General features: G+C 43.9%; 1 protein-coding gene across 2 annotated transcripts in view; it reads right to left on the bottom strand.

The window, feature by feature from the left end:
- The window catches only part of ABCA5 (ATP binding cassette subfamily A member 5), a 79180-nt gene extending 65514 nt beyond the window's left edge, over positions 1-13666 (bottom strand). Inside the window, exons 1-4 of one of the 2 annotated variants that reach the window (XM_075903999.2) lie at positions 13525-13666; positions 11691-11789; positions 6212-6329; positions 2930-3134 (exon numbers count right to left, since the gene is read on the bottom strand). In XM_075903999.2, coding sequence (XP_075760114.2) covers positions 2930-3134; positions 6212-6316 — 310 coding nt within the window. In that variant the 5' untranslated portion in view covers positions 6317-6329; positions 11691-11789; positions 13525-13666. The remainder of the gene's footprint in view (positions 1-2929; positions 3135-6211; positions 6330-11690; positions 11790-13524) is intronic. The other variant, XM_075904000.2, reaches the window with a different exon arrangement.
- Positions 13667-14435: the final 769 nt, after the last annotated feature.

The following is a 14435-nucleotide window of genomic DNA, read 5'->3' as shown; positions in this document are numbered from 1 at the left end:
TACAAGTTCCTAGGAGGTTTTGGAGGGAGAATCAGTTTCAGCTACACAGCTGTGCCAGCTCTGCAATAGAGGCACAACCTAACTGTTGGAGGATTGGGCCACAAGAAATCGGATGAGGTTCAACAAGGACAAGTGCAGAGCCCTGCACTTGCGATGGAAGAATCCTAAGCATAGTTACAAGCTGGGGACCAACCAGTTAGGTAGTAGTTCTGCAGAAAAGGACCTGGGGGTTACAGTGGATGAGAAGGCTAATGGCATATTAGGTTGCATTAAGAGGAGCATTGCCAGCAGATGGAGAGAAGTGATTATTCCCCTTTATTTGGCTCTGGTGAGGCCACATCTGGAGTACTGTGTCCAGTTCTGGGCCTCCCACTACAAAAAGGATGTGGACGCATTGGAGAGGGTCCAGTGGAGGGCAACCAAAATCATTAGGGGGCTGGAGCATATGGCTTATGAGGAGAGGTTGAGGGAGTTGGGTCTGTTTAGTCTGCGGAAGCGAAGAGTGAGGGGGGTTTTGATAGCAACCTTCAACTTCCTGAAGGGAAGTTCCAAAGAGGATGGAAAAAGGCTGTTCTCAGTAGTGACAGATGGCATAACAAGGAGCAATGGTCTCAAGCTGTGGTGGGAGAGGTCCAGGTTGGATATTAGGAAAAACTATTTCACTAGGAGGTTGGTGAAGCACTGGAATGTGTTCCCTAGGGAAGTAGTGGAGTCTCCATCCCTAGAGGTGTTTAAGTCTCGGCTTGACAAAGCCCTGTCTGGGTTGATTTAGTTGGGATTGGTCCTGCCTAGAGCAGGGGGCTGGACTTGATGACCTTCTGAGGTCTCTTCCAGCTCTATGGTTCTATGTTCTATTTTTTAAAATCCATTTTAAAACCAGATACTGACGTGGTACCAAGTGAAACCTTTATTAAAAACAACTCGTTCTGTAGTACACACAGATCTAAATCTAAAAGCCCTAATTAAAACAGAATCATAGAACTAGAAGAGACCTTTAAAGGGCATTAAGGCCAGTCCCATACACGCAGGGCAGGACCAAACACCATCGAGATCATCCCTGACAGGTGGTTGTCTAAACTGCTCTTAAATATCTCCATTGATGGCGATTCCACAATCTCCCTAGTTTATTCCACTGCTTCACCACCCTGACAGGAAGCTTTTTCTAATGTCCAACCTAACCCTATCTTGCTGAAATTTAAATCCTTTGCTTCTTGTCCGATCATCAGAGGTTAAGGAGAATAATTTTTCACCCTCCTCCTTGTAACAACCTCTTAGATACTAGAAAGCTGCTATCATGTCCCCTCTCGATCTTCTCTTTTCCAAACTAAACAAACTCAATTCTTTCAAACCTCCCTCACAGGTCATGTTTTCTAGACCTTTTTTCTCTTCTCTGGAGCCTCTCCAATTTGTCCACATCTCTCCTGAAATGTGACACCCAAAACTGGACATAATACTCCAGTTCAGGACTAATCAATGCAGAATAAAGTGGAAGAATTATTTCTTGTGTCTTGCTTACAACACTCTTGTTAATGCATCCCAGAATGATGTTTGCTCTTTTTGCAACAGCGTCACACTCATTTCCTACTCTGTATGTGTGTAATGGATTGTTTCTTCCTAAGTGGAGAATTTTGCATTTGTCCTTATTTAATTTCACCCTCTTTACTTCGGACCATTTCTCAAGTTATCAAGATCATTTTGAATTTTCATCCTCTCCTCCAAAGCACTTACTTGCAACCCCGCCCAACTTGGTAGCATCCGCCAACTTGATAAATGTACTCTCTGCACCATTATCCAAATAATTAATGAAGATATTGAACAGAACCAGTCCCAGAATGGATCCCTGCGGAACCCACCTATTACACCAGTACAGTAATTCCTCATAGATACATTTCTGAAAATGTTTGTGCGAAGCGAAAATGTGATATGCGGGGTTGCATTTCAGGTGGTGGTGGCAAAGTCAATTTTTTGTTGGTGCTGGGTTGCCAACATCAACATTAGATATCTAGCAACACAAGTCGCCGTAATTTGTTAAAACACAAAGATAAACACATGAGTGAGCGGAGGAGCGCTGTGACTACGTGTATTCATCCGCTCATGCGTATTACCACTGTTTTCACCAACTTATACTGCCGTGCAAAGTAGTCTGCCACTTGATAATTTTTGTGTTATTTTGGGGACGGTTGTGTTATTCGAAAAACATTCCCTAAAAAAAATCGTGCTATTGCGAAAATGTGTTAAGTGGGCATGTGTTAAATAAGTAATTACTGAAAATCTGTTAGTTAATGCAAGGTAAAATCTTTTTAGTTTGATGACACTAAGCCCAATCCTGAAACCCTCACTCACGGCATGAGTCACTAAGGGCCAGATGGACAATACAGCAATTGATACTGTGGAGATTGATTTATCATGTCTATCTCAGAGGTCATAAATCAACCACTAATTACAGTGTTGTCGAGTCCAGCACTCCACTTCCACAAGAAGCAGAAGAGGAGTCAACCGGAGAGTGTCTCCAGTCGACATGCCACAGTGAAGAAACCACAGCTAGCAGATCTAAGACATCTATTTCAGGTACGTTATTTACAAAGCTGAAGTTGCTTAATTTAGATGGCTCTCCCGAGGCAGTGTAGACCAGCCCTCAGGCGAGTCATCCTTCACGTCAATGGGACCACTGGTGAGAAAAAAGGCTAGTAGTGTGAGTAAAGGCTACAAGATTGAGCATGTGATTGGCGTCGCGCAAAGCTTATTATTGGCTGAAGCAGACAACGATGGCATCACAGCCCTTTCAAGATCTCAGCAGTAGAGGAGAGAAATACTGTTCAATCTACCTGAAGAGGATAAGCTGATCAATCATTCAAAGTAGTACTAGTGCATTTTCCGGCTACATGCAAAAAAGAACCCAAGATATGGAAGAATAAAATAAATACAATACCATCCGCACAGTATTCAAGAGACACTTTCTGCATGATTTTTCTTGTCATGTTTGTCACTGGCGTGTAGCCAAGAACCAAGTTGCTGAGCATGGAGCGATCTAATGCACCAAGATCAGTGTTGGGTACCTCATCAAACTTCCTATTTGGATGCAACATGCTCATTAGTATAAGCCAAAATAAAAAAAATAGTGGAAATAGGACTTCCTGTTGAAAAAAAAAAAAAAACAGAAACAAGACAATGTAAATCTCTCACGAAGTTTACTTAAATTATAAATGCTGCAACTAAATGACTGTGTCCTTTTCGAATTATTTGTTCATAAAGCTTCCTGCACGTTTATTACACTACATAAATAATCATTCCTATCCCAGCTAAGAGCCACAGGATTTTGCTAACTTGGAGTGAACTTGGAAAACTATCTTAGGAGGCATCTTAGGATGCAAGTGCATCATTCTAACTCCTGGGAAGTTATAAAAACCCAAGAGCAAGCTCTGTGCTTGCACTGAAGTGAGTGGATTTACATGGATGAAGCTGGTAGGAGAATTTGACTTCAGGTGTTTTAGTGTGTGGTCTCTTATCTAGCACGATTTGGCTTTTGGTACAAACTTAACATTTGCGTTAACTGAAAATGAAAAAGAACATGTACATATTTCCAGCCACAGAACAGGTAAACAAAGTCAAACCAAGCCTGGTCTTGCCAAACAACTACGTGAATTGTTCTCTTGTTGACCTTTGCAGATCCCTCTACAAACTCAGGTTTGTCACATAATAGAGCTGTTGAGTAAAATTTTATAATAGGTCAATTTTAGAAATGACACCCTCACCTATACTTCCAATGCAATATATTACTCATTGTATTTTTTTAAATGTATTGTTCTGTGTAATGTTAACATTTTGGGCTCCTGTTAACATTACACAAAAGGACCTTTCAGCCCAGACTTCCAGAGTTATGTGTATTCATATGGCTCATGTGCCAGACCAGAGGATTCTAGCTGGGAATGCACTTTCTAGTTCTGCCTCTCTCGTGCGACCTGATGCTAAGCAAGCTACTTAGCCTGCCTGCAACCATTTCCCCCATCAGCAAAATGGGTATTAGAAGGCTTCATCAATGTTTCATAACGTGCTTTAACATTCAAGGATGAATGAGAAAGCACTCTGAAATATGATGTTCTCCTCAACAACACTATTTTCTTAATTATCATTTAAACTATTTATAAACATTTGATTGAATGGTTCTTAAAAGAAACCCCAGCGGGTCGGTGCTATTACCTAATTGCTCTTAGTAGTAGTTTTTCCTTGATAAATAAAAGTCATTCTAAATATAATCCTGCATATATGTAAATCTACCTTAAAATACCGAATGTTAATTTTACCACAGTTGGCCAGTTATACTCTCTAGAACATGAATAGAAAATTTGATATTACCACATTAATACACAAAGACATACAGCAAGCATATTTCTATAAAAACAAGGAGTCCTGTGGCACCTTCATAGCATCATAAAATTTGAAGAGACCTCAGGAGGTCATCGAGTCCAGCCCCTTGCCCAAAGCAGGACCAATCCCAACTAAATCATCCCAGCCAGGGCTTTGTCAAGCCAAAACTTAAAAACCTCTAGGGATGAGACAATTGCCACCTCCTTAGGAAACCCATCCCAGTGCTTCACCACCCTCCTAGTGAAATAGTTTTTCCTAATATCCAACCTAGACCTCCCCCACTGTAACTTGAGACCATTGCTCCTTGTTCCGCCATCCATCACTACTGAGAACAGCCTCTCTCCATCCTCTTTGGAATCTCCCTTCAGGAAGTTGAAGGCTGCTATCAAATCCCAAATCCCTCCTCACTCTTCTCTTCTGCAGACTAAATAAGCCCAAATCCCTCAGCCTCTCCTTGTAAGTCATGTGCTCCAGCCCCCTCATCATTTTGGTTGCCCTCCGCTGGACCCTTTCCAATGCGTCCACATCCTTTTTGTAGTGGGGGGGCCCAGAATTCAATGCTAACACATTTATTAGGGCACTAGAAGACTTACCTGACATTACTTGGGTCCTTCAGGGCAGAGGGCTGGCATTGGGGGGCGGTGCAGCAGTCAGAGCTGGGCCTTGGGGATGTGGGGGGAGGAGTAACAGTGAGGGTTGGGGATGAGGAGCGGCTCAAGGCAGGTGATCCTATCTGGGGGTGCTTTCTTCCTCCCCCAGCTGCCTTTTCCTGTCCCCCCCCCACGCCCACTCCCCCAGAGACCAGGGGTCCAGGGGGTCCAGAGGCCTTTTGCCTTCCCTCCCACCCCCAAACACCTCCAGCCACCAGGGGCATTCCCCCCCCCCCCTGCACTGTAGCCAAGATCCTGCCCCTGCACTGTAGCCAAGATCCTGGGTGGGAAGGGTGTTTGGGGAATGGGGGCAACTTACCCAGTCTGGTAGCAGGCAAGATGGCAAAGCCCCAGTCCTGCTGATCACTCTCTTGGTAGCGTGGCTGCCCCCAGTGGCCAGTCTCAGTATCACATCCCTCCTCTCTGTGCCTCCTCCTTTTCCATGTATTGGAAAACAATCCCATTCCCAGCACTTCTCATTCTCTTGGCACAACCAAACCCTGGCCTTACATTAAGAGGAAGCTGTCTACCAAATGTGGTGGCCCTAGTTCTTACCATTTAGGAGGTTTTATATATATATATATATGGAGCTATACCATCTCATAGAGCTGGAAGGGACCTTGAGAGGTCATCAAGTACAGTCCCCTGCCCTCACAGCACCACCAAGTACCATCCCTGACAGATTTGCCCCAGATCCCTAAATGGACCCTTGAGGATTGAACTCACAACCCTGGGTTTAGCAGGCCAATGCTCAAACCACTAAGCTATCCCTCTTGAACCGATGCACAGAGAGACGCCCAGACATTTCCAAAATATACAGATAGGTGCGCTTTCATTGCTACAACCCTTTGACTGATTCAATGCAAAGCCTTCATAGGTTTTCATAGCGAAAACATCAGGGGAAGTGGGTTTTGCCCATGAAAGCATACACCCTAACAAAATCTTTTAGTCCCTAAGGTGCCAACCAAACTCCTCATTATTTTTGCAGATACAGCCTAACACATAAACCCTCTGATACTATTTCTAACCGAAGGATGATAGACGGAGCTAAGGTATTTTAGACCTAAGTTCAGACCAGTCAGTTATTCCCTCACCAATCTAAGACAATTTAAGAAAGCTTTGTTTTGTTTCTAATTCAGCTCATTTTTCATCATCAGCCACAGCCACAGAGACTAGTAAATAATCATGGCACCAACCTGTACACTACTCTTCTTGGTCCTGCACTTAACCAGGTAGTTCTTGAATAAAAGAGCTTTTGTTTGTCTCCACACGCCTGCCTCTTCTGCAGTTTCTGTGGCCATTTTTTCAAGTCACCTGTTTAAAAAAAACAAAAAAGAATCTGAAGCGACCACTGTTTGTTGTACCGGTTTACGTTTTTGAATGTTAAAAAGAGACACCATGCGCCAGTTAATTGTATTGTCGTAGGCCACTGAAATTTTTTTCCATTGTGTAGCCAGATCCCACCAGACATTAAGAAGTTTGCACAGATACGCACTCCAAACACGTTTTGCTATCACAGGACAGATGTCAAACTGGGTTACCTTATGGCAGTTTGGCATACGGATACGTCTTTTGCAGAATACAACCTTCTATGCCAGCAAGTAAGTTTTACATCTTAAATAAAACTCTAGCCCTAATGGAATTCCCCCTCCCCCTGATAAAATCATGCAGTGACATGTGCCTGTTTTTGGAGACAGTCTGAAACAATATTTCTGAGTGGTGTCAACTACTCCCGTCCATCCCAACAGTGCAGTAACGGCAATGTAAAAGGCAGCTTTGTTATCTATTTCAGTATGAGCACAGCATGCAAGAAAGAGAGAAAGCATCAAATTATAAAAAAAATGGTATAATTTACTGACAATTTATCTAACAGTTGTACAATCTACAGCAAGTATCATCTCATCTGTGAATGTCTGAAACACTATCCTTTTTTATTTCCTTAATTAACCCGTTTTGAGGCTGGCTTCATGAATTATGAAAGAGTACTATGTGCTGTTCTTTACAGAAACAGGTCTGAACATGTTTTTCAAACAAGACAGGTAGACTACAGCCAAGGTTGGAAATCACAGGTGGATTTTAGTCCTAATTCTACCACTGACTTACTGTCAGGTTTTGAGCAGCTTACATAATCTGTATGTGTCCCCATTTCCTTGGCTGCAAAACAAAAACAACAAAAGCTGATTCCCTGACAGAGATGTTCGGAGACTTAGTTTATGCTTCCACACCACTTCAAAGACAGAAGCCACACTAATGATTAGTAGTACCACCTTCAAGCCCTTTCCAATGGCGGCTGACAGCACAAAGAGGTGACATCATATCCTTAGGAAGAGGGTGAAGCATGATTTAGTGCCCTTCTAGCTACTAATTTGTAAAAACATGCCTGTCCTTTATTAGGAAGACAAGAAGTGGAGAGGGAGCAGGGACAGGATAATGTAAGAATAGATAGGTAAAAAATGTACAGTTTCCATGACGGCCAATAAACTCTGTGTTCGATTTCCAATTGAAAGACAACAACACCGGGCAAGTGCCATATTTGAGGACTTGTCTAAACCAGTGTTTCTCAACCAGTGGTATGAGTACCCTTAGGGGTACTCGAGAGAAGTCTGAGGGGTACGTCAACACAACTGAAATTTGGAGAAAACTGAATTTTTGTTTTAAGTTTTACAGCGCTTTATTATTTTTGTACTTTTTACACCCAAACATGTCATCGCCTGCCCAGCTACAGTTAAGTTGTTTAAAAAAATGTGAGGCAATGGTAGAAAAAAAATCTGTGTGTCTGAAAACTGTAGGTACTGGGAGTATTTATAATTTTTTGTAAAGGGGCACTTTATAAAAAAAAAAGGCTGAGAACACTGGTCAAGACTAACTGCCCCCATCCATCTAATCCACATGACTTCAGCTACACAAATAGCTTTTTGCCCTGGTGGAGTACCAGAGTCAATGAGAAAGCACTCGGAGATTGACTTATCGCATCTAAGCAGACACACTAAATCAACCACTAGTGGACTGATCGCTGCCTTAATCCACCACATAGTGGAGACAAGCACTGAGAAGAAGAGTCCAGAGCACCGAGATGCTTTGCCACTAAAGGGGTCATATAGCCATTTCTCAAATTCTGCACCAAAATATGAAAAAGGATGATTATAATAAAAATAAAATAATTATGTGTAGGATTGTATTCCATGCTCTATAACTATAATTGGTATTTTTTCTTCACTGTACAAAGTGCACGTAACGATATCCATTTACACCAGGCAGTTTACGGTTATTCACTAAACTATGCTACTAAACTGTAGAAACTTGCTTTTAAAAGTACAGAAATCATCTGAGAAAAAGGACAGACTCGATTAAGCTGAAACGGACAGGATTTATTTTCATTTGGGGCATCAAAAACATTAAGTAAAACAAGCTGGTTTTAGTCAGATACGTATACAGCAATAAGTTTGGGGGTAAGGTGAGGGGGGGAAACAGAACTACTTCTTGCTTATTTAGACCGTGGTGCTGAATTCAAATCCATCTAGGCAGATATCTGCTTTTGTGCAGTACCCCACTGATGTCAACATGAGGCTGTAAGGGTCCATCTTTGTAAATTCAGTTGGGGCATCGGGACCTTAAAAGGTCATTTCTACAGGTTCAAGAACAGCAAATCTCATTGAGGGATTCCATTTAGAATATGTGGCAACACATTTTTGAAAAAATAAATCAAGCTTATATACAAGAGACCTTTGTGATCTGAGGAATTGCTACTCGTGGTTTCACATATTCATGGGTATCTCCTGTCTTGGCCTGAGGGGGGCAGTGGTAGCTGGGAACCATGGGGAATTCCCTGCAGCTCCTGGGTCCCCAAAGTGAGTTTCTCCACTGGTCCTAGCCCCTGAAATGAGTTCCCTGTAGCTCCCAAAGAGAATTAAGGAGCCGCTGGGAGTTTACCATAGGGCCAGGAGTAGTGGCTCCCAGTATTTGTGAATTTTGCCACTTGCGGTGGTGCCAGGAACGCATGCACAGAGAATAGCCAGGGTCTCCTGTATTAAACACCACTATTTTTTATTTTGTTAAAAGAAAAATGGAACAAAAGCTCTTTGAAGGCGAACCTATGTTAACAGTCAGATCTGATGGGGAAAAGTGCAAATATAATTTCTCTAGAGATGTTCAAATCTACTGATTTAAACTGGATGTTAAAACAGAGTTGTGATGTGTATTGCTATTTGTATTTGTTTTCATTCATGCTTAAATCCTGCTCTTGAATTTCAAATATCCCTACAGAAATCATCAGATTCTGCAAACACCTATGCCTGTAAGTAGCCAGACAGATTTGTGTGTGTTTGCAGACCTGGGCACTAAATCTACATGCCCTCTTTTACTCTTTTTTTAAGGTGAATAAAAATGCAACCTCTAAGTTAGGCTAGTCCCCATTTAATTAGCTAAGTAATCATGTAAGACCAATTATCATAGCCAAAAATACTTCAATGGGTAATTCACCAAATTACCCAGTTATAGTTAAGGGGCAAAAATAGATTCAAAAGCATTACATTAATCCCTAATATTATCCCTTGTAAAGTATCCTCACAGAAGACTCTGGAAGTGCATAAAATAAAATTGCATTTCAAACAGCTGAGAATATATCAGACTTCCCTGCAATCAGCACTGATAAGGAAAGTGACTTGAAGCAAGATTATCTGGGGGATGTTTCAGTCAAAGCAATGACCAGAAAATTGCTGTCTTTCTAAGTCATTTTCACATGTGAATGCAGATGTCTATATCAGTGCAGCACAAGGACGGTACTAAAAACAGATGAGGGGAGTGACAAATTATTTTTCTTCAATCAAATGGCCTTTTAGCAACAACTGCACTGACTTTAAATGGGAAAAAAATGCTAAATGCTAGACTGTAGTATAGTCATTCACAATTTAGCTTGTTTGCTTGTTTAGGCTGAAAGTCAAAGCAATGTGCCAGTCTAACTTCAGTTGGAAAAACCGTTGAAAAAGCAACAACCAAGCCAGTGCTGAAGGAAAAATAAAACCCTGGCACAGGAAGATGACGCTGTACGAAGAGAAACAGTTTATTTTCCCTGCTGGCCATCAAGCTGTAGGAAGGCACCAGACATGACCATAACAAAGAGAAATGCCCTCATCCGTTCTGCCAGCTTCTCAAACATTTTAAACTAAGTGCCTGATTTAAGAATGTTACAAAGGGAACTAAATTTTTCCTCCATCTGAGCCCTAAGGAAACAACCATGTCTTTCTCTCTCATGAATGCCAGCCAGACTTCAGTATTGGTGGAACAATACATTTATCGCCAAGTTAGAGATGACTATTTAACTACAGAGTAGTATCAGTTGAAAATATAATCCACCCTGGTTTAGACCAGTGTTTCTCAACCTTTTTTTAATATAGTACCCCTTTTAAAAAAAGTTATAAGTACCCCCAGTACCTACAGTTTTCAGACACACAATTTTTTTTTCTACCGTTGCAACACAATTGTTTAAACAACTTAATCATAACCAGGCTGTGGCGGGAGATTAAATTTTTGGGTGTAAAAAGTACAAAAATAATAAAGCACTGTAAAACTTAAAACAAAAATTCAGTTTTCTCCAAATTTCAGTTGTGTTGACGTACCCCGCAGACTTCTCTGGAGTATCTCTAAGGACACTCGTACCACTGATTGAAAAACACTGGTTTAGACAATGGCTCCTTATCTCAGTGGTCTGATACTTTCCTATTTTTCTCTGATCCGGCCAACTGCTATCCCGCCCTAGAGACTTTTAGCAGATTCCTAATTCCAAGTTTTCTCTGACAAAACTTTTGTTTCTTTGCCTGTAAACTTGTGGAAAATATCCCATCTTGATCCTCTCCATTTTTCGTTTCCCTCCTTGCTCCACATTCTCTCTTCTAAATTCAAGCAAGTCTACCAGAACTAAAAGATACGCATCGACTACATTTTATAATGCTCATTGTACAATTATGGGCGAACGTACAACACATGTAGTAGCTAAAGCTCTGGTAGAATGAAAGGTTTCACATGCCTGAATAGAGTTATGCGTCTCAATCTTTTTTTATCTAGATCAGTCACCATGTATAGTACAGATACAACACAACAGATAGTGGAGCAGGGGGAGGGAGTTCCAAAACTGAATACTGTACATGTAAAGCAAAAACATCCCTAATGTTCCAATGTCCCACATATGATCAAAGTGGGGAGGGGGAGCTCCATAATCCCTGAAGGGGTGGGGCCTGGGCAGAAGTGGCGGGGCTGGTGGCAGCCAGCCCTCTGTGCCACCTGCAGCATGGTGCATCCCATCCCCCTAACCTCCAGCCCTTAGCGCGACAGTGATTGAAAAGGTTTTGGGCTCCAGCCACCACTGCTGCTGCTGCCAAAGTAGCAACCAGAAACCCTGGGCCCTTTTGAATTACCGAGCCCTGAGGTATCTTCCCCCTTTGCATGCCCCCCTGCAAGTTGGTGGGCCTGATTTGGAAATAAAGTATTAAAACAACATTTAGATACAAAAGAAAACCCATTTCCTCACCCACTTCCCTCTCCTAACAGGTATGTGGCCTCCTGCCTGCTAGCTCTGTTTTATAAATGACTAAAGGCCCATCATTTGAACGTGACAGCTCATTTCAGAATCTGTGCCTCCATTTTCCCAACTGCAAAATGGGTATAGTGATAGTCACCTACCTCATGGGTTGCTACAAGGCTTCCTTAACGTCGGTAGGGCACAGGGATGTCCTTAGGTGCAAGGCTCCACAAAAGCGCAGGAGAATTACACACTGTACACTAACAAAACAAACCTTGTTGACAACCCGGATAGATAACAGAGAATATGTGGTTATTGCCTTTCTAATTCTAGACATTACAAACACATAACTATTCACCTGTCCTACCTACATTATAAAGTTATAGATCCACGCACATTACAATGGATATTTGAGCCAAACTGGCACATGGTTTTACCAATGGTGTGATATATCCATTATATATTTTAGAGAGTTTGTCTGCCTGTTTGATCAAGAACTCTTCCTAAATGGTTAGAGCTAGAAGCACCAAATACAGCATATAGCTTCCTCTTATCATTATTTAAAACAACGTAAGGGTTAGCCTATGCAAGGAAAATGAGATGTGCCTGGAATAGGATTGCTTCTCATAAAACCAAACAAAAAACTGACAGACTCACCAAAGCAAGTACAGTCCTCAAAACTGACATCACTGAGCAAATGCTGAAACGGACTGAACCAAGATGAGGCAGAAAAATAGGAACAGGAATAGGATTGCTTCTCAATAAGCCTTACAGAAAAGACACAAAACTAAGAAATTGGGAGTAATGCTCTTGTTTTGGCACAGCTACATTGATGCTTAAACTAGAAGAAAATGTTATTGGAAACTAAATTGACAAAAGCTCCATTTTTGCTGGTTAAAACAGTGAATGATAAGAGTTTATAGGGATGAAGAACTAAAATACATTTGATGGAATCCCCAGATTAGGGACTTAGGGACTTGCATACACCCCGTAGTTCACATTTATACACACAAACACCGATTACATGCTATTGGCAACACCATGCTCCAGTTGGGCTGGACTATTGTAATGTATGTGTATATATTGTATCTGCTCTATAATGTGTGCAGTCAGGCACACACACACAATTTCTTAAGGCCCCTTGCAGTCTATGGCTGTCCCCCCTCCCCCACACACACTCACTCACATACACACACACACACACACACTTCACTTTCTTAAGGCCCCTTGCTGTCTATCACTGCACCCCCCCTACACACACACACTTACTGCAACACACACAATTTCTTACAGCCCCTTGTAATCTATGACTGCACCACACAATTTCTTAAGGCCCCTTGCAGTCTATCACTGCACCCCCCCCCACACACACTCACTTACTGCTACATACACACACACACACTTACACTTTCTTAAGGCCCCTTGCAGTCTATCACTGCACCCCCCCACACACACACTTACTGCAACACACACACAATTTCGTAAGGCTCCTTGCAGTCTATCACTGCACCCCCCCCTGCACGCACACACACACACACTTACTGCAACACACACACACACACACACACAATTTCTTAAGGCCCCTTGCAGTCTATCACTGCACCCCCCCCACACACACTTACTGCAACACACACAATTTCTTAAGGCCCCTTGCAGTCTATCACTGCACCCCCACACACACTTTCTTAAGGCTCCTTGCAGTCTATCACTGCACCCCCCCCCCCGCACGCACACACACTTACTGCAACACACACACACAATTTCTTAAGGCCCCTTGCAGTCTATCACTGCACCCCCCCCACACACACACTTACTGCAACACACACACACAAAACACACACACACAATTTCTTAAGGCTCCTTGCAGTCTATCACTGCACCCCCCCCTGCACGCACACACACTTACTGCAACACACACACACACACACAATTTCTTAAGGCCCCTTGCAGTCTATCACTGCACCCCCCCCCACACACACACACTCACTCACTTACCTGCCTTCCCGATGCACAGCGGGCTCCACCCCAAGGACACTTGCCCGCGGCTCCCTGCGGCTGCACTCAGCGCCCCGCTCCGCCCGTGCCCGGCCGCGGGTGGCCGCCGCCCGGCGCAAGCGGAGGGGCCGCCCCCGGGGCGGGGCTGGGCGGCTGCGGCAGGGCCCGAGCTCCCGCTGCGGCTCCGCCAGCCCGTGGGAGGTGGAGCCGGCCGGGCCGGGGGCACCCGATCCCCCCCTCCACGGGGCCCTCGCAGCCCACACTGCAACCTCCCCCCCATGCCCGAAGCTCTCGGGGTGGGGGGAATCCTGCCCCTACAGCCTGGCCCCCAGAGCTTGGGGGGCTTTGCGGGGTCCTGCCCTAGGCTACAGCCCTCCCATACGCTAAGCTATATGGGGGGATCCTTCCCCATATCCCGAGCTATATGTGCGGGGGGGGGGGGGGAGAATGCTGCCCCTGCAGCCTAGTCCCCCCCGTGAACCTCCAAACTCTTTGGGGGCGTCCTGCCCTAGGCTACAGCTCTGCCATACCCTAAGCTGTATGAGGGGAATCCTTCCCCCTCCCCCCAAGCTATATGTGTGTGTGGGGGGGGTGTGGAAATCCTGCCCCTACAGCCCTGTCCCCCGTACACCTCCAAGCTAATTGGGGGCGTCCTGCCCTAGGCTACAGCTCTGCCATACCCTAAGCTGTATGGAGGGCAATCCTGCCCCTACAGCCCTCCCCATGCCCCCAAGCTATATGGGGGAATCATCCCCCATATCCCAAGCTATTTGGCAGGGAACCCTGCTCCTCTAGCCCCATACCCCAAGCTATTGGGAAGGCACTCCTGCCCAAGCAACCCCTCTACACCCACATCAGGCTACCATACGGGCAGGATGCTTCCCCTTCACCATTGATCTACCGGAGGGCTG

This window comes from Pelodiscus sinensis, chromosome 20 (genome assembly GCF_052426305.1).
Source record: "Pelodiscus sinensis isolate ZL-2025 chromosome 20, ASM5242630v1, whole genome shotgun sequence".
NCBI lineage: Eukaryota > Metazoa > Chordata > Testudines > Trionychidae > Pelodiscus > Pelodiscus sinensis.
Note: the sequence above shows the minus strand (reverse complement) of the source record. Positions and strands in the feature narration are given on the sequence as shown.